The sequence below is a fragment of the Bombina bombina genome, chromosome 5, assembly GCF_027579735.1.
Source record: "Bombina bombina isolate aBomBom1 chromosome 5, aBomBom1.pri, whole genome shotgun sequence".
NCBI lineage: Eukaryota > Metazoa > Chordata > Amphibia > Anura > Bombinatoridae > Bombina > Bombina bombina.
In genome coordinates, this window is record NC_069503.1 from 94,223,444 (window position 1) to 94,248,846 (window position 25,403).

The 25,403-nt window shown below is 44.7% G+C and overlaps 1 protein-coding gene across 3 annotated transcripts in view; it reads right to left on the minus strand.

Moving 5' to 3' along the window:
- LOC128659961 (gastrula zinc finger protein XlCGF26.1-like) overlaps positions 1 to 25,403 on the minus strand; it is a 607,594-nt gene that overhangs the window by 508,405 nt on the left and 73,786 nt on the right. For all 3 annotated transcript variants that reach the window (XM_053713552.1, XM_053713550.1, XM_053713551.1), the window contains exons 2-6: positions 24,400 to 24,522; positions 22,966 to 23,025; positions 12,909 to 13,056; positions 12,489 to 12,587; positions 12,270 to 12,341 (exon numbers count right to left, since the gene is read on the minus strand). In XM_053713552.1, coding sequence (XP_053569527.1) covers positions 12,270 to 12,341; positions 12,489 to 12,587; positions 12,909 to 13,056; positions 22,966 to 23,025; positions 24,400 to 24,492 — 472 coding nt within the window. In that variant the 5' untranslated portion in view covers positions 24,493 to 24,522. The remainder of the gene's footprint in view (positions 1 to 12,269; positions 12,342 to 12,488; positions 12,588 to 12,908; positions 13,057 to 22,965; positions 23,026 to 24,399; positions 24,523 to 25,403) is intronic.

The following is a 25,403-nucleotide window of genomic DNA, read 5'->3' on the forward strand; positions in this document are numbered from 1 at the left end:
ATATGTATCAGTTATCAATAAAATAATATATATCGCATTCACGATTCATTCCATATGGTGAGCGAGTACACAGTTTAAGGATCCAGTAGAGTTCCTTTTTTTCAAAAATCTTATCCCTATTGCCACCCCGTAGGGGTATTTTAGCTATATCTATAACCTGAAATGAGAGATTTGCTAGATTTGTGAAATGAAAATTATTGAAATGGTCTGCTACTGCAGAATCCTTACTGTAATTTTTAATGTCTCTAACATGCTCATTATATCGTGTTCTTACTGCTCTTGTTGTTTTACCTACATACTGCAAAAAACAAATTTTGCAGGTCAGCAGGTACACAACAAATTTAAAGCCACAATTGGCATAAAAGTCAATTGGATAAACTTTTTTATTAAATTTACAGACAAAATGATCATCCTGTAATATATTGGGACAGGCTAAACAATTTCTTGTTCCACATTTAAAGTTTCCTTTTTTATTTAGCCAAGTACCTGTATGGTGGGAATACACTGTATCCGATTTCACCAAACTTGGAGACAACATTTGTGCTAAAGTTTGAGTGAGAGAGAAGGGAAGAGAGAGTGTGTGTGTACCATTTAAATGAAGCAGAGGGTGAGAGAGAAGGGAAGAGAGGGTGTGTGTACCATTTACATGAAGCAGAGGGTGAGAGAGAAGGGAAGAGAGGGTGTGTGTGTGTACCATTTACATGAAGCAGAGGGTGAGAGAGAAGGGAAGAGAGGGTGTGTGTGTGTACCATTTACATGAAGCAGAGGGTGAGAGAGAAGGGAAGAGAGGGTGTGTGTGTACCATTTACATGAAGCAGAGGGTGAGAGAGAAGGGAAGAGAGGGCGTGTGTGTACCATTTACATGAAGCAGAGGGTGAGAGAGAAGGGAAGAGAGGGCGTGTGTGTACCATTTACATGAATTAGAGGGTGAGAGAGAAGGGAAGAGAGGGTGTGTGTGTACCATTTACATGAATCAGAGGGTGAGAGAGAAGGGAAGAGAGGGCGTGTGTGTACCATTTACATGAAGCAGAGGGTGAGAGAGAAGGGAAGAGAGGGCGTGTGTGTACCATTTACATGAAGCAGAGGGTGAGAGAGAAGGGAAGAGAGGGCGTGTGTGTACCATTTACATGATTCAGAGGGTGAGAGAGAAGGGAAGAGAGGGTGTGTGTGTACCATTTACATGAAGCAGAGGGTGAGAGAGAAAGGCAGTGGAGGGACCAGCATGGGACTGAAACAAGCTAAGGGTTAATGCTGAAAGGAGTGAGATAGGAGAAGAGGCAGTGTGGGGTTAGTTGCAACAATGTTGCTAGTGTAGGGAGGAGCTCCCCTTCTTATATTTTAATAGTTTTTATTGAGCATAGAGGAAAATTATAACATACAGTAAATGATAATACAGAGTCACAAGCTGTTTCAGGTTTACACACGTAATACATTACAATCAGCGTTATCTTATTGAGTTAGAAGTCCGTATCTCTGTATCTCTTCTAGCTTTTCCATAGCTCAGTTTTCAATTTTCTATTGTGAACATTAACATAATAATAAGTTATAGCTTAACAGGTTAACTATCCGTTGGTTATCCATATAACAATTCTTAAGTAACTATTTTGATAAGTCTTCTGTGAGTGCAAAACATTAGAATATCAAAGAAAAGTGTTAGCAAAGGTATAAATGTGAGAAGAGAGAGGTAGAGAGGGGGAAGGTGGGGGCAGAGGAGGAGGGAGAGGTAGGGAGTAGAGTAGGAGGGACGGGGGGAGGAGAGGGAGAGAGAAAAAAAAAAAAAAAAGGCACTGATATTGATTAATTAATCAATCAATCAGTCAGTTGGGGGCTGAATGGAGGTGAATGCTATTCTGTCTAAAGGGGCATAGGTTGTCCACTAGTGGTTCCACTTAACCAGGGCATGTGGCCATAGATGGATTCCATAGTTCCATCATTGCCTCATGTAGTTCCATTGTACCGTTTTTCATATGTTGATACCGTTCTATTTGAAGCATGGAAGAGACCTGCTCTTTCCAAATCTCAAGTGAGGGAACCTCACTTGATTTCCATCTTTGTGGTATAAGGAGTTTGGCGCTATTTAACATAATATATAGTAGGAGTTTTTTAGGTTTACTTCGAATTTTAGGAATGTCTAGAAAGATAAGGATGCCTGGGTCTTTTTGTAATTGGATGTTGAGTTTGGTGTCTATTTCAGAGAATATCCCAGACCAGAAACTCTCCATTTCCCTACATGACCACCAGATGTGTATTAAATCTGCCTCCTCCCCACAGCCCCTCCAACATCTGCCGCTGCTCTTTTTGTATATATGACGTATTCTGGCTGGTGTAAGGTACCACCTCGCCAGTAATTTGAAATTCATTTCCATAATGTTAGAGGAGATTGTGGCTTCGTTATGGCATTGTAAGGCATGGTCCCATGCCTCCTGGCTGATTTCTCTTTCTAGGTCTTTAGCCCATTTGAGGGTGAAGGAAGGGTATGCTTTGCCGCTATTGGTCAGTAGTATGTTGTACAATTTAGATATAATATGTCTGGGTTGGGTTTGCTGTGAACATAAATTTTCAAATCTAGTCAGGGGGCGGTTGAATTCTTCTCTTTTCTTATGTGTTTGAACGAAGTGTGCTAATTGTGTGTAAGCGAACCATGGAGGGGGGGACCCCCTCCAGAGCTTACCAAGTTTTCCCTTTGTATCAGCTTGCCTCCTTCTAGTATACTTTTTAAGGTGAGTTCTTGTATGTGTGGGGAGGGGTTGGTCGGGGAAGGAAAGCCTGCGGTCGGTAAGTCAGGATTGCTCCTGTATGGCGTCATTGGGGAGAGCGTGGTGGAGAGGTGGTTGGACGTTTTAAGAAGTTTGTCCCATATTAGGAACAATTCGTTCCACAGTGGATATTGTGAAATTTCTATGGGTCTTAGTTTTGGAGTGATCCAAGCCCATACTCCCATATTTTCTGAGTTTAGAATTGTTCTGTCGAGTTGGATCCACCGTTTATCTGTTGAGTTATAACACCACTCCACCAGGCGTTGCAGAATTGATGCCTGTCTGTAGATTTCTATGTTTGGTACCCCTAACCCCCCTCTGTGTCTGGGGAGGAACATAGTAGCTTTTGGGATGCGTGGTCTGATTTTTTGCCAAATGTATTGTCCTATGATCTCTTGAAGGTTTATAATGTAGTGTCTGGGTAATGGAGTAGGTAGTGTTTGTAATACATACAGGATGCGAGGAAAAATAGTCATTTTAACTACCTGAACTCTGCCCAGCCATGAGATCTGTTTGTTGCTCCAGCTGGATAGATCAGCTGTGATTTGTTCTTGTAGTGGTTTGTAATTGTGTGTGAATAGGTCTTTTGGGTCTGCTGTCAGATGTATACCGAGGTACTTCATTTTGTGGGGTTGGACGACCAGGGGGCTTTCAGATTTTATTTTGAGTATAGTTTCCAAGGGTGCGTTAATATTTAAGATTTCCGATTTGGAAGCATTTAGATGGAAATTAGAAAATCTACCATATACGTCAAATTCGTCAAGTAATGTTGTCAAAGAGTTCTCTGGGTCGGTTAGCATAAACAAAATATCATCGGCATATAATGCCATTTTATGTTCTGAGTCATGAATTTTGATGCCACTAATCTGGGGGTTCTGCCTAATTTTATGAGCCAATGCTTCCACAGATAGGGCGAATAGGATTGGGGACAAAGGGCACCCCTGTCTTGTCCCGTTAGTGATCTGGAAGGGATCCGACAGGATGTCGTTAACTCTCACCTTAGCCGTGGGATTAGAATATAATGCAAATATCTTGGAAATAAATTTGTTACTAATGTTCATTTGTTGTAGAACAGAGCCGAGAAAGCCCCAATTGACCCTGTCAAAGGCCTTCTCGGCATCTGTGGAGACCAAAATCATAGGGATCTGTTTGTTACGGGCATAGGAGATTAGTTGGAGTATCCTTAACGTATTGTCCTTTGCTTCGCGACCTGGTACAAAACCTACTTGGTCTGGGTTCACTAACTTGGGTAGTATCCTATTAAGTCTGTCCGCAAGGATTTTAGCGTAAATTTTTACATCTGCATTAAGCAGGGAAATTGGTCTAAAATTTTCAGGTTTTGTAGGTGGTTTACCCGGTTTGGGAAGGACCGTGATGTATGCTTCCAGCATATGTTTGGAGAAGCCGCCTACTTCGTCGATGACATTAAATAATTGTGTGAGATGGGGTGTTAAGTCAGCGGAATACATTCTGTAGTATTTACTACCGAAACCATCAGGTCCAGGGCTCTTTCCTACTGGGGTGTGTTTTATAGCTAGTGAGACTTCCTCGCATGTGATAGGGTGGTCAAGTAATGCTGAGTCTGTTGGGTCTAAGTGGGGTAGTTCCAAGTCAGAGATATATTTATATACGTCGGGGGAACCCCGATACTGATGGTCCTGATTACTAACAGCTGTTGGTTTGGCAATGTTATAAAGAGTCTCATAATATTTTCTAAAGGTTTCTGCAATACTAAAGCTGTCAGTCTTAGTGTGTCCCTTTTTGTCAGTCAAAGTGAGAATATATGATTTTAAATGTTTACGCTTGAGGGATCTAGCGAGTAAGCGACCCGCTTTATTCCCATAAGTATAATAGTGCTGTTTGAGTGCTAAAGTTTGCTTTTGCTGATCTAGGTGTAGGAAGTCCCTAACCTTTGTACGGGCTTGTGATAAAAGATCTAGAAGGGTTGTATTCTCCGGTTTCTGTTTATGTGCTCTTTCTGCCTCTGACAGACTTTGTAATAAATCATTATATTTTTCTCTATGTAATTTGCGTATTCTAACTTTATGTTTAATCAGAATCCCTCTGATCACACATTTGTGTGCTTCCCATCTATTCACTTCTGAGGTCGCGTTTATTTTGTTAATTTGGAAATATTCTGGGATGGCTTTCTCTAGGTCTACTCTGACCAGAGGATCATCTAATAAGTGATCATCTAGTCGCCATTGGAACGGGGCAAGAGGTGTTTCGGGCCATTCTACTACGCACAGAACTGGTGCGTGGTCTGACCAGGTGATAGGTAGAATTTTAGACATTTTTATTGTAGATAAAATTAGTGGGTCTGCAAAGAAGTAATCTAATCGGGAGTACACCCCATGGGGGTGGGAAAAAAAGGTGTAGTCTCTTCTAGTCGGGTTAGATAGTCTCCATACGTCATGGACAGCTAAGTCTCTGAGAAGATGGTTAATACACTTGAGGTCTCTTTTGGGAATTGTAGAACTGCCCCCTGATGTGTCTAGTTTAGGATCCATAGGGGTGTTAAAGTCCCCACCCATGATGAGTGGGCCTTTCTTCTGGTCCATTATGTGATTAGATAGGTGTCTCATAAATGTCTTTTGGTCTTTGTTAGGGAAATAGGTGTTTACAATTGTGATAGGGCGTCCGTATAGCAGCCCATGGACAATAACAAACCTGCCTTCCTGGTCTTTGTCTGTGTGTATCATTTGAAATGGTATAGATCTTTTAATTAAAATGCCTACACCGTTCTTTTTATTAGGGCCGGAGGCAAAAAAGGCAGTGGGGTAGTCCTTATTGTGCCACTTTGGTTCATGGCCTTTCTTAAAGTGGGACTCCTGCAGGAGGACAATATCCCCACCTAGTCTATTGAGGTCTTTCAGGACAATACAACGTTTCATGGGGCTATTCAAACCCTTAGCATTAATGGTTATGAATTTAAGGGTTTTACATGCCATTATTGATATATTTTTTTTTTTTTTCTTTTTTTTAAAAAAAGGGGAAAAAAAGGGGGGAGAGGGGGGTTCAGGAAAGGTAGGTAGGGCGAGTGGGAAGAGTAGGAGAAGTTAAATGTAAGTGAGTATAATGAAATAAGGGATAGGTGGTAGAAGGGGTGTCTGAGAGAGAGAGTAAAAGGAGTGAAGTTATTACAGAATCAGTAGTGAAGAATGTTTCTTGTAACCTTCCTACTAAGAGATGAGTACGGTTACTAATGAAAAGGGAGAGGAAAGAGCCTTGTCTCCTAGGGGTCTTTGAGGAGTGTAATTCTTATGTTATATACAATTTAGTTCCCGGTCTATAGGGTCCATATGGATAAGGTCAATCTGGTTCATAATGGTTCTTTTTTTACTTGTGGCGTAGAAAGCCAGCCGGCTGCCAAGTATGCAAGCCTAAGAGTGTAATTTTCTAAGTGTCATGGTGTTTCTGGTGTTGTGTGGAAGCATAAGTTGTTGATTATGTGTTATCAGTAGTGTTTAAGTCAATGTCTAGTCATGTTCTAGTGGTTAGCAAAGTGGAGGTGGGGTTATACGTCAGAGAGAATGAGATGGTAACCCTATTTAAACCGTTGAACATGTCACAGGTAAACATACAGTAAATATAATAATATATTATATAAAATCATGTAGTTTCACCAACAGAAGGGGGAAAGGTAAAATATTAAACAATTCTGGTATGCTCGTGGTTAGCTAAATGGTTGGTACATTTTATATTTACAGTGCGTACATACTGTTCCATTAGCTAACTATGTAATCAGTATATATCTTATTATTCCATATCTAACATAGTCCCAACTGTCTGTTAAGGTGGGATGGTATATTATTTCAAACTGGTGAACAAATTAAATCATCAACTGTTACACATAAAATATTGCATTCTAAAAAACCAACAACTCATAGTTCTAATAAGGAATGACAACATAATGTGGCCGTGAACAGCTCCTATGTATCATAAGTTAACTTGCTATTTAAAACAGATTGTATTAGTAACATAAACATAACTATTTGGTAAACTGCTTTTAATCTAGAAAATGTCTAAGTGATCTAAGGCATGCACAGTGCTTGTAAACTGACATTTACTATATTGTAGCGATGGTTGAAAGGAAAAAGTCCAATTTGGGGTGATACAAGTAAGCCCCATTGTCCTTTAAAGAAAACTCAAAGCTTCACATTCTAGTCTCGATTTTTTATACAGCCGCCTAAAGCATGAGCTGTTAATTCTTTTCCAAAAGTGGTAATGGATGATAAAGTGGTCATTTAAACAATATACGATACCTCATCTAGGCGGGGGAGCTGAAGGTTGGTTATCATCAGGTTGAGAGGAGGGAGTGTTTCTCATGTCATCTGCTTCTGTATCTGGGAAAGAGATCTTAAGGCCCAATTTTTCATTAAGCCTATGAAGGTCGTCTGGGCCACGATAAATTATCGTTTCCCCATTTTTTGTGATGATTAAACTTACTGGGAACCCCCAGCGGTATTGGATTCCCTCTGCTCGAAGTGTGTCTGTAATAAATCTCAGATCTCGGCGCTTCTGGAGGGTGGCAGGGCTTATGTCCGAGAATATTTGAATCTTGATGCCTGCATATGTAACGGGGGACTTAACTCTTGCGTTCTTTAGTACTTCTTCTTTATCAAGGAAATTCAGGAAGCGGACTATGACGTCTCGTGGTGGTGCTTTCCCCGCTGGTTTAGGCCTGAGGGCCCTATGCGCCCTTTCTAGAATCATTTCTGGTGCAGACGGAGTGCCCTTAATGGTGCGAAATAACTCTTGCAAGCAGCCCGAAAGGGCAGATGGGATGATGGATTCAGGGATCCCCCTGATTCTCAAATTGTTTCGTCTGTTTCGGTTGTCGAGGTCTTCGACTTTGTCTAATAAAAAGTTAATATTTTCTTCATGGTTATGTATTTGTTTTGTTGATTGCTGTACATCATCACATAACATTGTCTGTATATTTTCCAATTTGGCGACTTTTTGTTTTACTTGAGAAATGTCTTTTCGCAATTCACCAAATAAGCCCCTAACCTCCTTCAGCACTTCTTTAATATCATCTTTGGATGACAGTTTTTTTAGATCTTCTCTTGTTATAAAAGGGCTACTATTGTGTGATATGTCATGCAATGAGGCCTGAGCTTGTGCCTCAGAGGGATCAGGTCCTTTTTCATTTTGAGGTTCCACTGTCTTAAGGTATTGATTGAGGGTGGTATTTTTCAGTGGTTTTTCCATTCTAGTTGCCCGTTTACAGGGCATTCCAAATCACCCCTGTTTTGACCAAAAAGTTCCTGTTTTAAGAGTTAGAGCAGGTTTAGGATGCTTCAGCTTAAAATGTGCTTATTGAACCAAGCATAGGCCGTGTCTGATGTGAAGTAAAGTGTGTTTTAATGTTTATAAGGCCTATTTTGTGTCTTTTCCTATTTTTATAAGGCCGTGGGTGTTAAGGGAAGGTAGGAGCCTTACATACTTTACCTCCAGCCTCCCTGCAATCTTGTCTTGTCTTTTATTTGATGGATTGATGGCCCCCACCGGAGCAGCGCTAACTCGCCGCCCTATCTCTCTGAATTAAGGGCCCAATGTGTCGGGTGGTTGCCGCTGTGTGACCTTGCACAATAGTTCAAATCAGTACCCTGATGTTTATCCGGTCGGGTAACAGTCCACGACCGGAGCTTCGCAGTAGCTGCGTAGTATGTCTTGCTGCTTAGTCTTGGGCCTGAGTTGTAATGGCGCCTGCCGGTTCCGGGTCTTGCTGCGGTAAGATTTTGCAGGATCGGTCTCAGCTGTTAAACCAGGTGATTGCTCAGTCGGGTAACAGTCCGTGTCACAAGCGATGTTAAAGCCATATGAGGATTATGCGATCTGAAGTAGCTGCATGTAAGTTAGATGATCTGGGCCGTTAAAAATGCCTCCTTGCCCACATCTCACACGGCTTTATCTAATTTTTGAATCGGATCTATCCCAGATAATCAGGGGTGCTCTAGATGGTATGAGAGCAGTGTAGATTACCGGGAACTTGAGGTTTGACCCCCTTAAGGAGAAACTTGGCTACGGAGCCTAGTTAGTGTGCGGCCATTTCCCTGCTTGGTCAGGCTCCGCCCCCGGAGCTCCCCTTCTTACCTTAAAAGTGTGCAACACAGATCACTGGCCCTCTTCTTCCTGGATCCTGAGCAGAGACGTTTTCCCGCCCTCCCGCCCTTTTTGGCAAGATGGCTACTCTAGCTAGTTAATTTACAGGACCTGGGCATGCCTAGTCAGGCTAGCCTTTGAAGTCCATAGCAGGATAGTTCTAGCTTTCCTCTCTGGATTTCTTAGTTCGAGCGGCTGGGATACAGAGACCTTCTCTGACACCCTCACGGCGGGAGGTAGCGGCCCTGTTGCGTAGGGAATGGCGAAAAGGGGTGAGCGATGACCAGTCTAAAAGTGGGAGGGGCGGACGTCCCCAAGTGCACGTGGGGTGCCCCTCCTTCCCCTTGCGGGTGGGTCACAAGAGCTCAACACCCCTCAGTAGTGTTTCCTTCAGCAGAGAGCCTCTCTGCTGCAGATTCCGTTTTGGGCCGCTTACCTCCTGCAGTGCTGGGTTATGTTTTAGGATAAGCGCTTGCCGCCATCTTGCCTGTTGTGCAGTTTTTTCTGATGCGTTCAGTTTAATAAATATTTTGCCCTGTGACGGTCAAATAGTTTACCCATAACCAGTTTCTGTGTCGTTATTTATTAGGTTAAGTTGAATAAAGTGTTAAGTTATATATGTGTTAAGTTATGTAAGCCTCTCTGCTGGTAACAACTGATAGGCATTTAATCCCTTAGGGAAGAGAGGGTGTGTGTGTGTACCATTTACATGAAGCAGAGGGTGAGAGAGACGGGAAGAGAGGGCGTGTGTGTGTACCATTTACATGAAGCAGAGGGTTAGAGAGAAGGGAAGAGAGGGCATGTGTGTGTACCATTTACATGAAGCACAGGGTGAGAGAGAAGGGAAGAGAGGACGTGTGTGTACCATTTACATGAAGCAGAGGGTGAGAGAGAAGGGAAGAGAGGGCAGGTGTGTACCATTTACATGAAGCAGAGAGTGAGAGAGAAGGGAAGAGAGGGCAGGTGTGTACCATTTACATGAAGCAGAGGGTGAGAGAGAAGGGAAGAGAGGGCAGGTGTGTACCATTTACATGAAGCAGAGAGTGAGAGAGAAGGGAAGAGAGGGTGTGTGTGTGTACCATTTACATGAAGCAGAGGGTGAGAGAGAAGGGAAGAGAGGGCGTGTGTGTACCATTTACATGAAGCAGAGGGTGAGAGAGAAGGTAAGAGAGGGTGTGTGTGTACCATTTACATGAAGCAGAGGGTGAGAGAGAAGGGAAGAGAGGGCGTGTGTGTGTGTACCATTTACATGAAGCAGAGGGTGAGAGAGAAGGGAAGAGAGGGTGTGTGTGTGTGTACCATTTACATGAAGCAGAGGGTGAGAGAGAAGGGAAGAGAGGGTGTGTGTGTACCATTTACATGAAGCAGAGGGTGAGAGAGAAGGGAAGAGAGGGTGTGTGTGTGTACCATTTACATGAAGCAGAGGGTGAGAGAGAAGGGAAGAGAGGGTGTGTGTGTACCATTTACATGAAGCAGAGGGTGAGAGAGAAGGGAAGAGAGGGCGTGTGTGTGTACCATTTACATGAAGCAAAGGGTGAGAGAGAAGGGAAGAGAGGGCGTGTGTGTGTGTACCATTTACATGAAGCAGAGGGTGAGTGAGAAGGGAAGAGAGGGCGTGTGTGTGTACCATTTACATGACGCAGAGGGTGAGAGAGAAGGGAAGAGAGGGTGTGTGTGTGTACCATTTACATGAAGCAGAGGGTGAGAGAGAAGGGAAGAGAGGGTGTGTGTGTACCATTTACATGAAGCAGAGGGTGAGTGAGAAGGGAAGAGAGGGCGTGTGTGTGTACCATTTACATGAAGCAGAGGGTGAGAGAGAAGGGAAGAGAGGGCGTGTGTGTACCATTTACATGAAGCAGAGGGTGAGAGAGAAGGGAAGAGAGGGCGTGTCTGTACCATTTACATAAAGCAGAGGGTGAGAGAGAAGGGAAGAGAGGGCGTGTGTGTGTACCATTTACATGAAGCAGAGGGTGAGAGAGAAGGGAAGAGAGGGCGTGTGTGTGTACCATTTACATAAATCAGAGGGTGAGAGAGAAGGGAAGAGAGGGTGTGTGTGTGTACCATTTACATAAATCAGAGGGTGAGAGAGAAGGGAAGAGAGGGTGTGTGTGTACCATTTACATGAAGCAGAGGGTGAGAGAGAAGGGAAGAGAGGGTGTGTGTGTGTACCATTTACATGAAGCAGAGGGTGAGAGAGAAGGGAAGAGAGGGTGTGTGTGTACCATTTACATAAATCAGAGGGTGAGAGAGAAGGGAAGAGAGGGTGTGTGTGTACCATTTACATGAATCAGAGGGTGAGAGAGAAGGGAAGAGAGGGTGTGTGTGTACCATTTACATAAATCAGAGGGTGAGAGAGAAGGGAAGAGAGGGTGTGTGTGTACCATTTACATAAATCAGAGGGTGAGAGAGAAGGGAAGAGAGGGTGTGTGTGTACCATTTACATAAATCAGAGGGTGAGAGAGAAGGGAAGAGAGGGTGTGTGTGTACCATTTACATAAATCAGAGGGTGAGAGAGAAGGGAAGAGAGGGCGTGTGTGTGTACCATTTACATGAAGCAGAGGGTGAGAGAGAAGGGAAGAGAGGGCGTGTGTGTGTACCATTTACATAAATCAGAGGGTGAGAGAGAAGGGAAGAGAGGGTGTGTGTGTACCATTTACATAAATCAGAGGGTGAGAGAGAAGGGAAGAGAGGGCATGTGTGTGTACCATTTACATGAAGCAGAGGGTGAGAGAGAAGGGAAGAGAGGGCGTGTGTGTGTACCATTTACATGAAGCAGAGGGTGAGAGAGAAGGGAAGAGAGGGCGTGTGTGTACCATTTACATAAATCAGAGGGTGAGTGAGAAGGGAATAGAGGGTGTGTGTGTGTACCATTTACATAAATCAGAGGGTGAGAGAGAAGGGAAGAGAGGGTGTGTGTGTACTATTTACATGAAGCAGAGGGTGAGGAGAAGGGAAGAGAGGGTGTGTGTGTACCATTTACATGAAGCAGAGGGTGAGAGAGAAGGGAAGAGAGGGTGTGTGTGTACCATTTACATGAAGCAGAGGGTGAGAGAGAAGGGAAGAGAGGGTGTGTGTGTACCATTTACATGAATCAGAGGGTGAGAGAGAAGGGAAGAGAGGGTGTGTGTACCATTTACATGAAGCAGAGGGTGAGGAGAAGGGAAGAGAGGGTGTGTGTGTACCATTTACATGAAGCAGAGGGTGAGAGAGAAGGGAAGAGAGGGTGTGTGTGTACCATTTACATGAAGCAGAGGGTGAGAGAGAAGATAATACAAGGTAAGGATGTGAACCAAATAGATTTTATTATTACAATCCGTCTGTACTGAGGCTCATCATTTACATAGGGGGAAAACATTTTAGAATGTGAGTTTTCTAACTGTGAAGCTTATACCATAGATCACTCACCTACAAATACATCTGATGGCTGAATATTCTGTTCTCCATGTGATCCTGTGTCTAGATGTTCATCACTGTGACCTGTTAGTTGTAATAAAGAATAAAATCAGTTTATTGGTTAAATGGATTTAAGTGCAGTTATCTCACACAATCTGATTATACAGTAATATTACACAACATATCAGTGTTTGAAAACATTAATAGTAGCTTCTGCCATAGATCTGTTACCTGCAGAGACGTCTGATGGGGTCTCCAAATGCTGAATATTCTGTACAAGTTCTCTACATGATCCTGTGTCTAGATTTTTATCTCTGTGACCTGTTAATTCTAATAAAGAATACAATCAGTTTATTTTGTTAAATCAATACATTTTTCTTGCATCTAAATGTATTCAATTAAGAACAAACCATCTGTTAGTTTTTGCACTTACACATTTACATATATAAATGAATATATAATCGATTTAACAATAATTCCTCTTGACCCTTTAACTGTGTTTTTAATATTTTTGTTAGGTATAAAACTAGTTTATAATCAGACAGCTCATTAGATCACGCATGATAGATTCGCTGTAGATTTGCTCTGTTAGTCACGTCAGTAGTGTATGTGCAATTCCTGAGTGAGATATTTATTACTACACAGCGTTACCTGAGCTCTCGTTTCCTGGGATCTCCATAGTCCTTAGTGCTTGGTGAGTCTCCATCATGACGTCCTTGTAAAGCTCCTTGTGTCCCTCTATATAATCCCACTCCTCCATAGAGAAATACACGGCAACATCATCGCACTTTATAGGCACCTGAAACGCATAAAACTCATTCAGCGCTGACACAGGGACTGGTTCTGTCACACACTTTACTGACAGAGCCAGGATAGTGTTACTGAGAACAAGCAGAGACACAGACAGAAGGTAGGAAATACACACAGGGCCAGATGGGTCAGTAAAGTGAGTCACTGTGCCCTGACACTGATATAATGTCACATTCAGCGCTTACACAGGGACTGGTTCTGTCACACACTTTACTGACAGAGCCAGGAGAGTGTTACTGAGAACAAGCAGAGACACAGAAGGTAGGAAATACACACAGGGCCAGATGGGTCAGTAAAGTGAGTCACTGTGCCCTGACACTGATATAATGTCACATTCAGCGCTGACACAGGGACTGGTTCTGTCACACACTTTACTGACAGAGCCAGGATAGTGTTACTGAGAACAAGCAGAGACACAGACAGAAGGTAGGAAATACACACAGGGTCAGATGGGTCAGTAAAGTGAGTCACTGTGCCCTGACACTGATATAATGTCACATTCAGCGCTGGCACAGGGACTGGTTCTGTCACACACTTTACTGACAGAGCCAGGAGAGTGTTACTGAGAAGAAGCAGAGACACAGACAGAAGGTAGGAAATACACACAGGGCCAGATGGGTCAGTAAAGTGAGTCACTGTGCCCTGATGCTGATATAATGTCACATTCAGCGCTGACACAGGGACTGGTTCTGTCACACACTTTACTGACAGAGCCAGGATAGTGTTACTGAGAACAAGCAGAGAAACAGACAGAAGGTAGGAAATACACACAGGGCCAGATGGGTCAGTAAAGTGAGTCACTGTGCCCTGACGCTGATATAATGTCACATTCAGCGCTGACACAGGGACTGGTTCTGTCACACACTTTACTGACAGAGCCAGGATAGTGTTACTGAGACAATCAGAGACACAGACAGAAGGTAGGAAATACACACAGGGCCAGATGGGTCAGTAAAGTGAGTCACTGTGCCCTGACGCTGATATAATGTCACATTCAGCGCTGACACAGGGACTGGTTCTGTCACACACTTTACTGACAGAGCCAGGAGAGTGTTACTGAGAACAAGCAGAGAAACAGAAGGTAGGAAATACACACAGGGCCAGATGGGTCAGTAAAGTGAGTCACTGTGCCCTGACACTGATATAATGTCACATTCAGCGCTGCCACAGGGACTGGTTCTGTCACACACTTTACTGACAGAGCCAGGATAGTGTTACTGAGAACAAGCAGAGACACAGACAGAAGGTGGGAAATACACACAGGGCCAGATGGGTCAGTAAAGTGAGTCACTGTGCCCTCACTCTGATATAATGTCACATTCAGTGCTGACACAGGGACTGGTTCTGTCACACACTTTACTGACAGAGCTAGGAGAGTGTTACTGAGAACAAGCAGAGACACAGACAGAGGGTAGGAAATACACACAGGGCCAGATGGGTCAGTAAAGTGAGTCACTGTGCCCTGACACTGATATAATGTCACATTCAGCGCTGACACAGGGACTGGTTCTGTCACACACTTTACTGACAGAGCCAGGAGAGTGTTACTGAGAACAAGCAGAGACACAGACAGAAGGTAGGAAATACACACAGGGCCAGATGGGTCAGTAAAGTGAGTCACTGTGCCCTGATGCTGATATAATGTCACATTCAGCGCTGACACAGGGACTGGTTCTGTCACACACTTTACTGACAGAGCCAGGAGAGTGTTACTGAGAACAAGCAGAGACACAGACAGAAGGTAGGAAATACACACAGGGCCAGATGGGTCAGTAAAGTGAGTCACTGTGCCCTGACGCTGATATAATGTCACATTCAGCGCTGACACAGGGACTGGTTCTGTCACACACTTTACTGACAGAGCCAGGAGAGTGTTACTGAGAACAAGCAGAGACACAGACAGAAGGTAGGAAATACACACAGGGCCAGATGGGTCAGTAAAGTGAGTCACTGTGCCCTGACACTGATATAATGTCACATTCAGCGCTGACACAGGGACTGGTTCTGTCACACACTTTACTGACAGAGCCAGGATAGTGTTACTGAGAACAAGCAGAGACACAGACAGAAGGTAGGAAATACACACAGGGCCAGATCGGTCAGTAAAGTGAGTCACTGTGCCCAGACCCTGATATAATGTCACATTCAGCGCTGACACAGGGACTGGTTCTGTCACACACTTTACTGACAGAGCCAGGAGAGTGTTACTGAGAACAAGCAGAGACACAGACAGAAGGTAGGAAATACACACAGGGCCAGATGGGTCAGTAAAGTGAGTCACTGTGCCCTGACACTGATATAATGTCACATTCAGCGCTGACACAGGGACTGGTTCTGTCACACACTTTACTGACAGAGCCAGGATAGTGTTACTGAGAACAAGCAGAGACACAGACAGAAGGTAGGAAATACACACAGGGCCAGATGGGTCAGTAAAGTGAGTCACTGTGCCCAGACCCTGATATAATGTCACATTCAGCGCTGACACAGGGACTGGTTCTGTCACACAATTTACTGACAGAGCCAGGAGAGTGTTACTGAGAACAAGCAGAGACACAGACAGAAGGTAGGAAATACACACAGGGCCAGATGGGTCAGTAAAGTGAGTCACTGTGCCCAGACCCTGATATAATGTCACATTCAGCGCTGACACAGGGACTGGTTCTGTCACACACTTTACTGACAGAGCCAGGAGAGTGTTACTGAGAACAAGCAGAGACACAGACAGAAGGTAGGAAATACACACAGGGCCAGATGGGTCAGTAAAGTGAGTCACTGTGCCCTGACACTGATATAATGTCACATTCAGCGCTGACACAGGGACTGGTTCTGTCACACTTTACTGACAGAGCCAGGAGAGTGTCACTGAGACAATCAGAGACACAGACAGAAGGTAGGAAATACACACAGGACCAGATGGGTCAGTAAAGTGAGTCACCGTGCCCTGACGCTGATATAATGTCACATTCAGCGCTGACACAGGGACTGGTTCTGTCACACACTTTACTGACAGAGCCAGGAGAGTGTTACTGAGAACAAGCAGAGACACAGAAGGTAGGAAATACACACAAGGCCAGATGGGTCAGTAAAGTGAGTCACTGTGCCCTGACACTGATATAATGTCACATTCAGCGCTGACACAGGGACTGGTTCTGTCACACACTTTACTGACAGAGCTAGGAGAGTGTTACTGAGAACAAGCAGAGACACAGACAGAAGGTATGAAATACACACAGGGCCAGATGGGTCAGTAAAGTGAGTCACTGTGCCCTGACACTAATATAATGTCACATTCAGCGCTGACACAGGGACTGGTTCTGTCACACACTTTACTGACAGAGCCAGGAGAGTGTTACTGAGAACAAGCAGAGACACAGACAGAAGGTAGGAAATACACACAGGGACAGATGGGTCAGTAAAGTGAGTCACTGTGCCCTGACACTGATATAATGTCACATTCAGTGCTGACACAGGGACTGGTTCTGTCACACACTTTACTGACAGAGCCAGGAGAGTGTTACTGAGAACAAGCAGAGACACAGACAGAAGGTAGGAAATACACACAGGACCAGATGGGTCAGTAAAGTGAGTCACTGTGCCCTGACACTGATATAATGTCACATTCAGTGCTGACACAGGGACTGGTTCTGTCACACACTTTACTGACAGAGCCAGGATAGTGTTACTGAGAACAAGCAGAGACACAGACAGAAGGTAGGAAATACACACAGGGCCAGATGGGTCAGTAAAGTGAGTCACTGTGCCCTGACACTGATATAATGTCACATTCAGCGCTGACACAGGGACTGGTTCTGTCACACACTTTACTGACAGAGCCAGGATAGTGTTACTGAGAACAAGCAGAGACACAGACAGAAGGTAGGAAATACACACAGGGCCAGATGGGTCAGTAAAGTGAGTCACTGTGCCCTGACACTGATATAATGTCACATTCAGCGCTGACACAGGGACTGGTTCTGTCACACACTTTACTGACAGAGCCAGGAGAGTGTTACTGAGAACAAGCAGAGACACAGACAGAAGGTAGGAAATACACACAGGGCCAGATGGGTCAGTAAAGTGAGTCACTGTGCCCTGACACTGATATAATGTCACATTCAGCGCTGACACAGGGACTGGTTCTGTCACACACTTTACTGACAGAGCCAGGAGAGTGTTACTGAGAACAAGCAGAGACACAGACAGAAGGTAGGAAATACACACAGGGCCAGATGGGTCAGTAAAGTGAGTCACTGTGCCCTGACACTGATATAATGTCACATTCAGCGCTGACACAGGGACTGGTTCTGTCACACACTTTACTGACAGAGCCAGGAGAGTGTTACTGAGAACAAGCAGAGACACAGACAGAAGGTAGGAAATACACACAGGGCCAGATGGGTCAGTAAAGTGAGTCACTGTGCCCTGACACTGATATAATGTCACATTCAGCGCTGACACAGGGACTGGTTCTGTCACACACTTTACTGACAGAGCCAGGAGAGTGTTACTGAGAACAAGCAGAGACACAGACAGAAGGTAGGAAATACACACAGGGCCAGATGGGTCAGTAAAGTGAGTCACTGTGCCCTGACACTGATATAATGTCACATTCAGCGCTGACACAGGGACTGGTTCTGTCACACACTTTACTGACAGAGCCAGGAGAGTGTTACTGAGAACAAGCAGAGACACAGACAGAAGGTAGGAAATACACACAGGGCCAGATGGGTCAGTAAAGTGAGTCACTGTGCCCTGACACTGATATAATGTCACATTCAGCGCTGACACAGGGACTGGTTCTGTCACACACTTTACTGACAGAGCCAGGAGAGTGTTACTGAGAACAAGCAGAGACACAGACAGAAGGTAGGAAATACACACAGGGCCAGATGGGTCAGTAAAGTGAGTCACTGTGCCCTGACACTGATATAATGTCACATTCAGCGCTGACACAGGGACTGGTTCTGTCACACACTTTACTGACAGAGCCAGGAGAGTGTTACTGAGAACAAGCAGAGACACAGACAGAAGGTAGGAAATACACACAGGGCCAGATGGGTCAGTAAAGTGAGTCACTGTGCCCTGACACTGATATAATGTCACATTCAGCGCTGACACAGGGACTGGTTCTGTCACACACTTTACTGACAGAGCCAGGAGAGTGTTACTGAGAACAAGCAGAGACACAGACAGAAGGTAGGAAATACACACAGGGCCAGATGGGTCAGTAAAGTGAGTCACTGTGCCCTGACACTGATATAATGTCACATTCAGCGCTGACACAGGGACTGGTTCTGTCACACACTTTACTGACAGAGCCAGGAGAGTGTTACTGAGAACAAGCAGAGACACAGACAGAAGGTAGGAAATACACACAGGGCCAGATGGGTCAGTAAAGTGAGTCACTGTGCCCTGACACTGATATAATGTCACATTCAGCGCTGACACAGGGACTGGTTCTGTCACACACTTTACTGACAGAGCCAGGAGAGTGTTACTGAGAACAAGCAGAGACACAGACAGAAGGTAGGAAATACACACAGGGCCAGATGGGTCAGTAAAGTGAGTCACTGTGCCCTGACACTGATATAATGTCACATTCAGCGCTGACACAGGGACTGGTTCTGTCACACACTTTACTGACAGAGCCAGGAGAGTGTTACTGAGAACAAGCAGAGACACAGACAGAAGGTAGGAAATACACACAGGGCCAGATGGGTCAGTAAAGTGAGTCACTGTGCCCTGACACTGATATAATGTCACATTCAGCGCTGACACAGGGACTGGTTCTGTCACACACTTTACTGACAGAGCCAGGAGAGTGTTACTGAGAACAAGCAGAGACACAGACAGAAGGTAGGAAATACACACAGGGCCAGATGGGTCAGTAAAGTGAGTCACTGTGCCCTGACACTGATATAATGTCACATTCAGCGCTGACACAGGGACTGGTTCTGTCACACACTTTACTGACAGAGCCAGGAGAGTGTTACTGAGAACAAGCAGAGACACAGACAGAAGGTAGGAAATACACACAGGGCCAGATGGGTCAGTAAAGTGAGTCACTGTGCCCTGACACTGATATAATGTCACATTCAGCGCTGACACAGGGACTGGTTCTGTCACACACTTTACTGACAGAGCCAGGAGAGTGTTACTGAGAACAAGCAGAGACACAGACAGAAGGTAGGAAATACACACAGGGCCAGATGGGTCAGTAAAGTGAGTCACTGTGCCCTGACACTGATATAATGTCACATTCAGCGCTGACACAGGGACTGGTTCTGTCACACACTTTACTGACAGAGCCAGGAGAGTGTTACTGAGAACAAGCAGAGACACAGACAGAAGGTAGGAAATACACACAGGGCCAGATGGGTCAGTAAAGTGAGTCACTGTGCCCTGACACTGATATAATGTCACATTCAGCGCTGACACAGGGACTGGTTCTGTCACACACTTTACTGACAGAGCCAGGAGAGTGTTACTGAGAACAAGCAGAGACACAGACAGAAGGTAGGAAATACACACAGGGCCAGATGGGTCAGTAAAGTGAGTCACTGTGCCCTGACACTGATATAATGTCACATTCAGCGCTGACACAGGGACTGGTTCTGTCACACACTTTACTGACAGAGCCAGGAGAGTGTTACTGAGAACAAGCAGAGACACAGACAGAAGGTAGGAAATACACACAGGGCCAGATGGGTCAGTAAAGTGAGTCACTGTGCCCTGACACTGATATAATGTCACATTCAGCGCTGACACAGGGACTGGTTCTGTCACACACTTTACTGACAGAGCCAGGAGAGTGTTACTGAGAACAAGCAGAGACACAGACAGAAGGTAGGAAATACACACAGGGCCAGATGGGTCAGTAAAGTGAGTCACTGTGCCCTGACACTGATATAATGTCACATTCAGCGCTGACACAGGGACTGGTTCTGTCACACACTTTACTGACAGAGCCAGGAGAGTGTTACTGAGAACAAGCAGAGACACAGACAGAAGGTAGGAAATACACACAGGGCCAGATGGGTCAGTAAAGTGAGTCACTGTGCCCTGACACTGATATAATGTCACATTCAGCGCTGACACAGGGACTGGTTCTGTCACACACTTTACTGACAGAGCCAGGAGAGTGTTAATGAGAACAAGCAGAGACACAGACAGAAGGTAGGAAATACACACAGGGCCAGATGGGTCAGTAAAGTGAGTCACTGTGCCCTGACACTGATATAATGTCACATTCAGCGCTGACACAGGGACTGGTTCTGTCACACACTTTACTGACAGAGCCAGGAGAGTGTTACTGAGAACAAGCAGAGACACAGACAGAAGGTAGGAAATACACACAGGGCCAGATGGGTCAGTAAAGTGAGTCACTGTGCCCTGACACTGATATAATGTCACATTCAGCGCTGACACAGGGACTGGTTCTGTCACACACTTTACTGACAGAGCCAGGAGAGTGTTACTGAGAACAAGCAGAGACACAGACAGAAGGTAGGAAATACACACAGGGCCAGATGGGTCAGTAAAGTGAGTCACTGTGCCCTGACACTGATATAATGTCACATTCAGCGCTGACACAGGGACTGGTTCTGTCACACACTTTACTGACAGAGCCAGGAGAGTGTTACTGAGAACAAGCAGAGACACAGACAGAAGGTAGGAAATACACACAGGGCCAGATGGGTCAGTAAAGTGAGTCACTGTGCCCTGACACTGATATAATGTCACATTCAGCGCTGACACAGGGACTGGTTCTGTCACACACTTTACTGACAGAGCCAGGAGAGTGTTAATGAGAACAAGCAGAGACACAGACAGAAGGTAGGAAATACACACAGGGCCAGATGGGTCAGTAAAGTGAGTCACTGTGCCCTGACACTGATATAATGTCACATTCAGCGCTGACACAGGGACTGGTTCTGTCACACACTTTACTGACAGAGCCAGGAGAGTGTTACTGAGAACAAGCAGAGACACAGACAGAAGGTAGGAAATACACACAGGGCCAGATGGGTCAGTAAAGTGAGTCACTGTGCCCTGACACAGATATAATGTCACATTCAGCGCTGACACAGGTACTGGTTCTGTCACACACTTTACTGACAGAGCCAGGAGAGTGTTACTGAGAACAAGCAGAGACACAGACAGAAGGTAGGAAATACACACAGGGCCAGATGGGTCAGTAAAGTGAGTCACTGTGCCCTGACACTGATATAATGTCACATTCAGCGCTGACATAGGGACTGGTTCTGTCACTCACTTTACTGACAGAGCCAGGAGAGTGTTACTGAGAACAAGCAGAGAAACAGACAGAAGGTAGGAAATACACACAGGACCAGATGGGTCAGTAAAGTGAGTCACTGTGCCCTGACACTGATATAATGTCACATTCAGTGCTGACACAGGGACTGGTTCTGTCACACACTTTACTGACAGAGCCAGGAGAGTGTTACTGAGAACAAGCAGAGACACAGACAGAAGGTAGGAAATACACACAGGGCCAGATGGGTCAGTAAAGTGAGTCACTGTGCCCTGACACTGATATAATGTCACATTCAGCGCTGACACAGGGACTGGTTCTGTCACACACTTTACTGACAGAGCCAGGAGAGTGTTACTGAGAACAAGCAGAGACACAGACAGAAGGTAGGAAATACACACAGGACCAGATGGGTCAGTAAAGTGAGTCACTGTGCCCTGACGCTGATATAATGTCACATTTAGCGCTGACACAGGGACTGGTTCTGTCACACACTTTACTGACAGAGCCAGGAGAGTGTTACTGAGAACAAGCAGACACAGACAGAAGGTAGGAAATACACACAGGGCCAGATGGGTCAGTAAAGTGAGTCACTGTGCCCTGACACTGATATAATGTCACATTCAGCGCTGACACAGGGACTGGTTCTGTCACACACTTTACTGACAGAGCAAGGAGAGTGTTACTGAGAACAAGCAGAGACACAGACAGAAGGTAGGAAATACACACAGGGCCAGATGGGTCAGTAAAGTGAGTCACTGTGCCCTGACACTGATATAATGTCACATTCAGCGCTGACACAGGGACTGGTTCTGTCACACACTTTACTGACAGAGCCAGGAGAGTGTTACTGAGAACAAGCAGAGACACAGACAGAAGGTAGGAAATACACACAGGACCAGATGGGTCAGTAAAGTGAGTCACTGTGCCCTGACACTGATATAATGTCACATTCAGCGCTGACACAGGGACTGGTTCTGTCACACACTTTACTGACAGAGCCAGGATAGTGTTACTGAGAACAAGCAGAGACACAGACAGAAGGTAGGAAATACACACAGGGCCAGATGGGTCAGTAAAGTGAGTCACTGTGCCCTGACGCTGATATAATGTCACATTCAGCACTGACACAGGGACTGGTTCTGTCACACACTTTACTGACAGAGCCAGGAGAGTGTTACTGAGAACAAGCAGAGACACAGACAGAAGGTAGGAAATACACACAGGGCCAGATGGGTCAGTAAAGTGAGTCACTGTGCCCTGACACTGATATAATGTCACATTCAGCGCTGACACAGGGACTGGTTCTGTCACACACTTTACTGACAGAGCCAGGATAGTGTTACTGAGAACAAGCAGAGACACAGACAGAAGGTAGGAAATACACACAGGACCAGATGGGTCAGTAAAGTGAGTCACCGTGCCCTGACACTGATATAATGTCACATTCAGCGCTGACACAGGGACTGGTTCTGTCACTCACTTTACTGACAGAGCCAGGAGAGTGTTACTGAGAACAAGCAGAGACACAGAAGGTAGGAAATACACACAGGGCCAGATGGGTCAGTAAAGTGAGTCACTGTGCCCTGACACTGATATAATGTCACATTCAGCGCTCACCTCTCCGCTCAGCCGGTGATTGCTGCTGTGGGAGGGCCTCTTCTTCACAATGGTGTATTCCTATAATATGTATGAGAGAAATCATCAGACACCATTTGCTTGGACTAACAAGTTCTTCTTCACGTCTCTTAATCATCACAACACAAATAAATAAATAAAATATAGTGGATAATGTTGTGGGGCCTCTATGGATAAAAGCTGCTAAAGACTGAGGACATAAGCTCAGACATTGCTGGAACATTTGAGAGGGTCTGATGGGGCGGGGGAAGCTGAGCCATTGGTTTAAAGGAGGTTCCTTTGGTGCTGGGGTCCCTTGGGTATTAAAGTGAAGGTAAACTTTGATGAATGAAAGTCAGTTTTTTAAAAATACTGTACTGTTAAAAACAGGGGCACTTTCATTCATCAAAGTTACCAAAACAGCCGTTTTGATTAAAAAGCTGAAGTTAGGATTAGTGAGATAATCTGGGTGAGATAAAGTTAGGGTTAGTGAGATAGGTCTGGGTGAGATGAAGTTATGGTTAGTGAGATGGTCTGGGTGAGATAAAGTTAGGGTTAGTGAGATAGGTCTGGGTGAGATGAAGTTATGGTTAGTGAGATGGTCTGGTTTAGATGAGGTAAGGATTAGTGAGTAATCTGGGTGAGATAAAATTAGGGTTAGTGAGATAGGTCTGGGTGAGATAAAGTTAGGGTTAGTGAGATGGTCTGGGTGAGATGAAGTTAGGGTTAGTGAGATGGTCTGGGTGAGATGAAGTTATGGTTAGTGAGATGGTCTGGGTGAGATGAGGTAAGGATTAGTGAGTAATCTGGGTGAGATAAAATTAGTGTTGTATATGCAATAGTGAAAGACAGGACCTTTTTTCCTTCTGGGGCACAGGAAAGGGTTAGCCAGACCCCAATATGTATTCAAAAGAAGTAGTTTTCCAGCCTCCAGTTAGATTTTAAAAAGACCTTTATTAATTTCTTACAGGGTCCATCATATCAACCAACAACGTTTCAAACCTATAACAGGTTCTTAATCATGTCTCTGAGATAAAATTAGGGTTAGTGAGATGGTCTGGGTGAGCTGAGGTTAGGGTTAGTGAGAAGGTCTGTTAGAGCTAAAGTTAAGGTTAGTGAGATGGTCTGGGTGAGCTGAAGTTAGGGTTAGTGAGATAGTCTGGGTGAGCTGAAGTTAGGGTTAGTGAGATGGTCTGTGTGAGCTGAAGTTAGGGTTAGTGAGATTGTCTGGGTGAGCAGAAATTAGGGTTAGTGAGATAGTCTGGGTGAGCTGAAGTTAGGGTTAGTGAGATGGTCTGGGTGAGATAAAGTTAGGGTTAGTGAGATGGTCTGGGTGAGCTGAAGTTAGGGTTAGTGAGATAGGTCTAGTGTATCAGAAGCAGCACAGTAAATAGGACCAGTGTCACATGGTATTACCCAGCAGCTAGCAGCTCTCACCTCTCCGGTCAGCATGCAGATTATGCCCAGCGCCTGACTCAGGAACTGTTCTGCTATCTGCTTTCTGTATGTGTTCATCTTGTTCTTTGTCATTGACTGAGTCAGATGCTATAAATGTGACACCTGTGAGAAGAAAGAAATATGGCAACGTGAGAGATCAGAAATAATCAGAGCTCTTCCTGTATTTTTATTATGGTAAAGAGATGATTATGTGATACTAAACATATTTATTTCACTTATACACAATCTAATACTACACGTGACCAGCTGCATGTAGAGCAGATAACATATAAAGTGATAAAATGTGACAATCTTTATATAGCATGTTTGTAAACGTTATGGGGTGACACATTTATTTAATATTAGTATCATGAGGAGCAAGAGAAGGGGGCTGTATACAGGAATCTGCAGAGTTATCTGATAAATCAGGAAACAAACGTAAAATAATAAGTGCCACAGGTCCCTGGTTACCAGTCATCCAGTAATTTATGGGATTATCCCAAACTGGTAGCTCTGTCCTGCTGCCCCTCAGTTCTTCATCTGCTGTTTATGCTCAAGCCAGAGTCTGCACCGAATTACAGAACCCCCATATTACCTTGATCATAGGATACAATTACAGATTATAGGAGGCTGCTTAAGTGAGGACACAACAAATACTGGGCACCAAGTAAGTATCTGCACTACTCTATGTGCTGTAAGACTGGTCCTTATACCTACTACCACGGAACAGCTGTGCTTCATATAATTATATATATTGTATTACTCTGGGATGTGGCTTCCTCTTCATATTTAGCTAAATGGCTTCATGTCACCCCTTACTTTTCACCTCTCTTAACACCATTAAGATAATCATAAATGGTCAATTATAGCAACATTAATAATAATAATAATAATATCTATAGCAATAACAAACACGTTTTTTAACAAACATTTCCCCAGTTATGTCACAACCTGTATGGGGCAACCATGCAGACTGACTTCCTGTGACCCCATCACATACACAA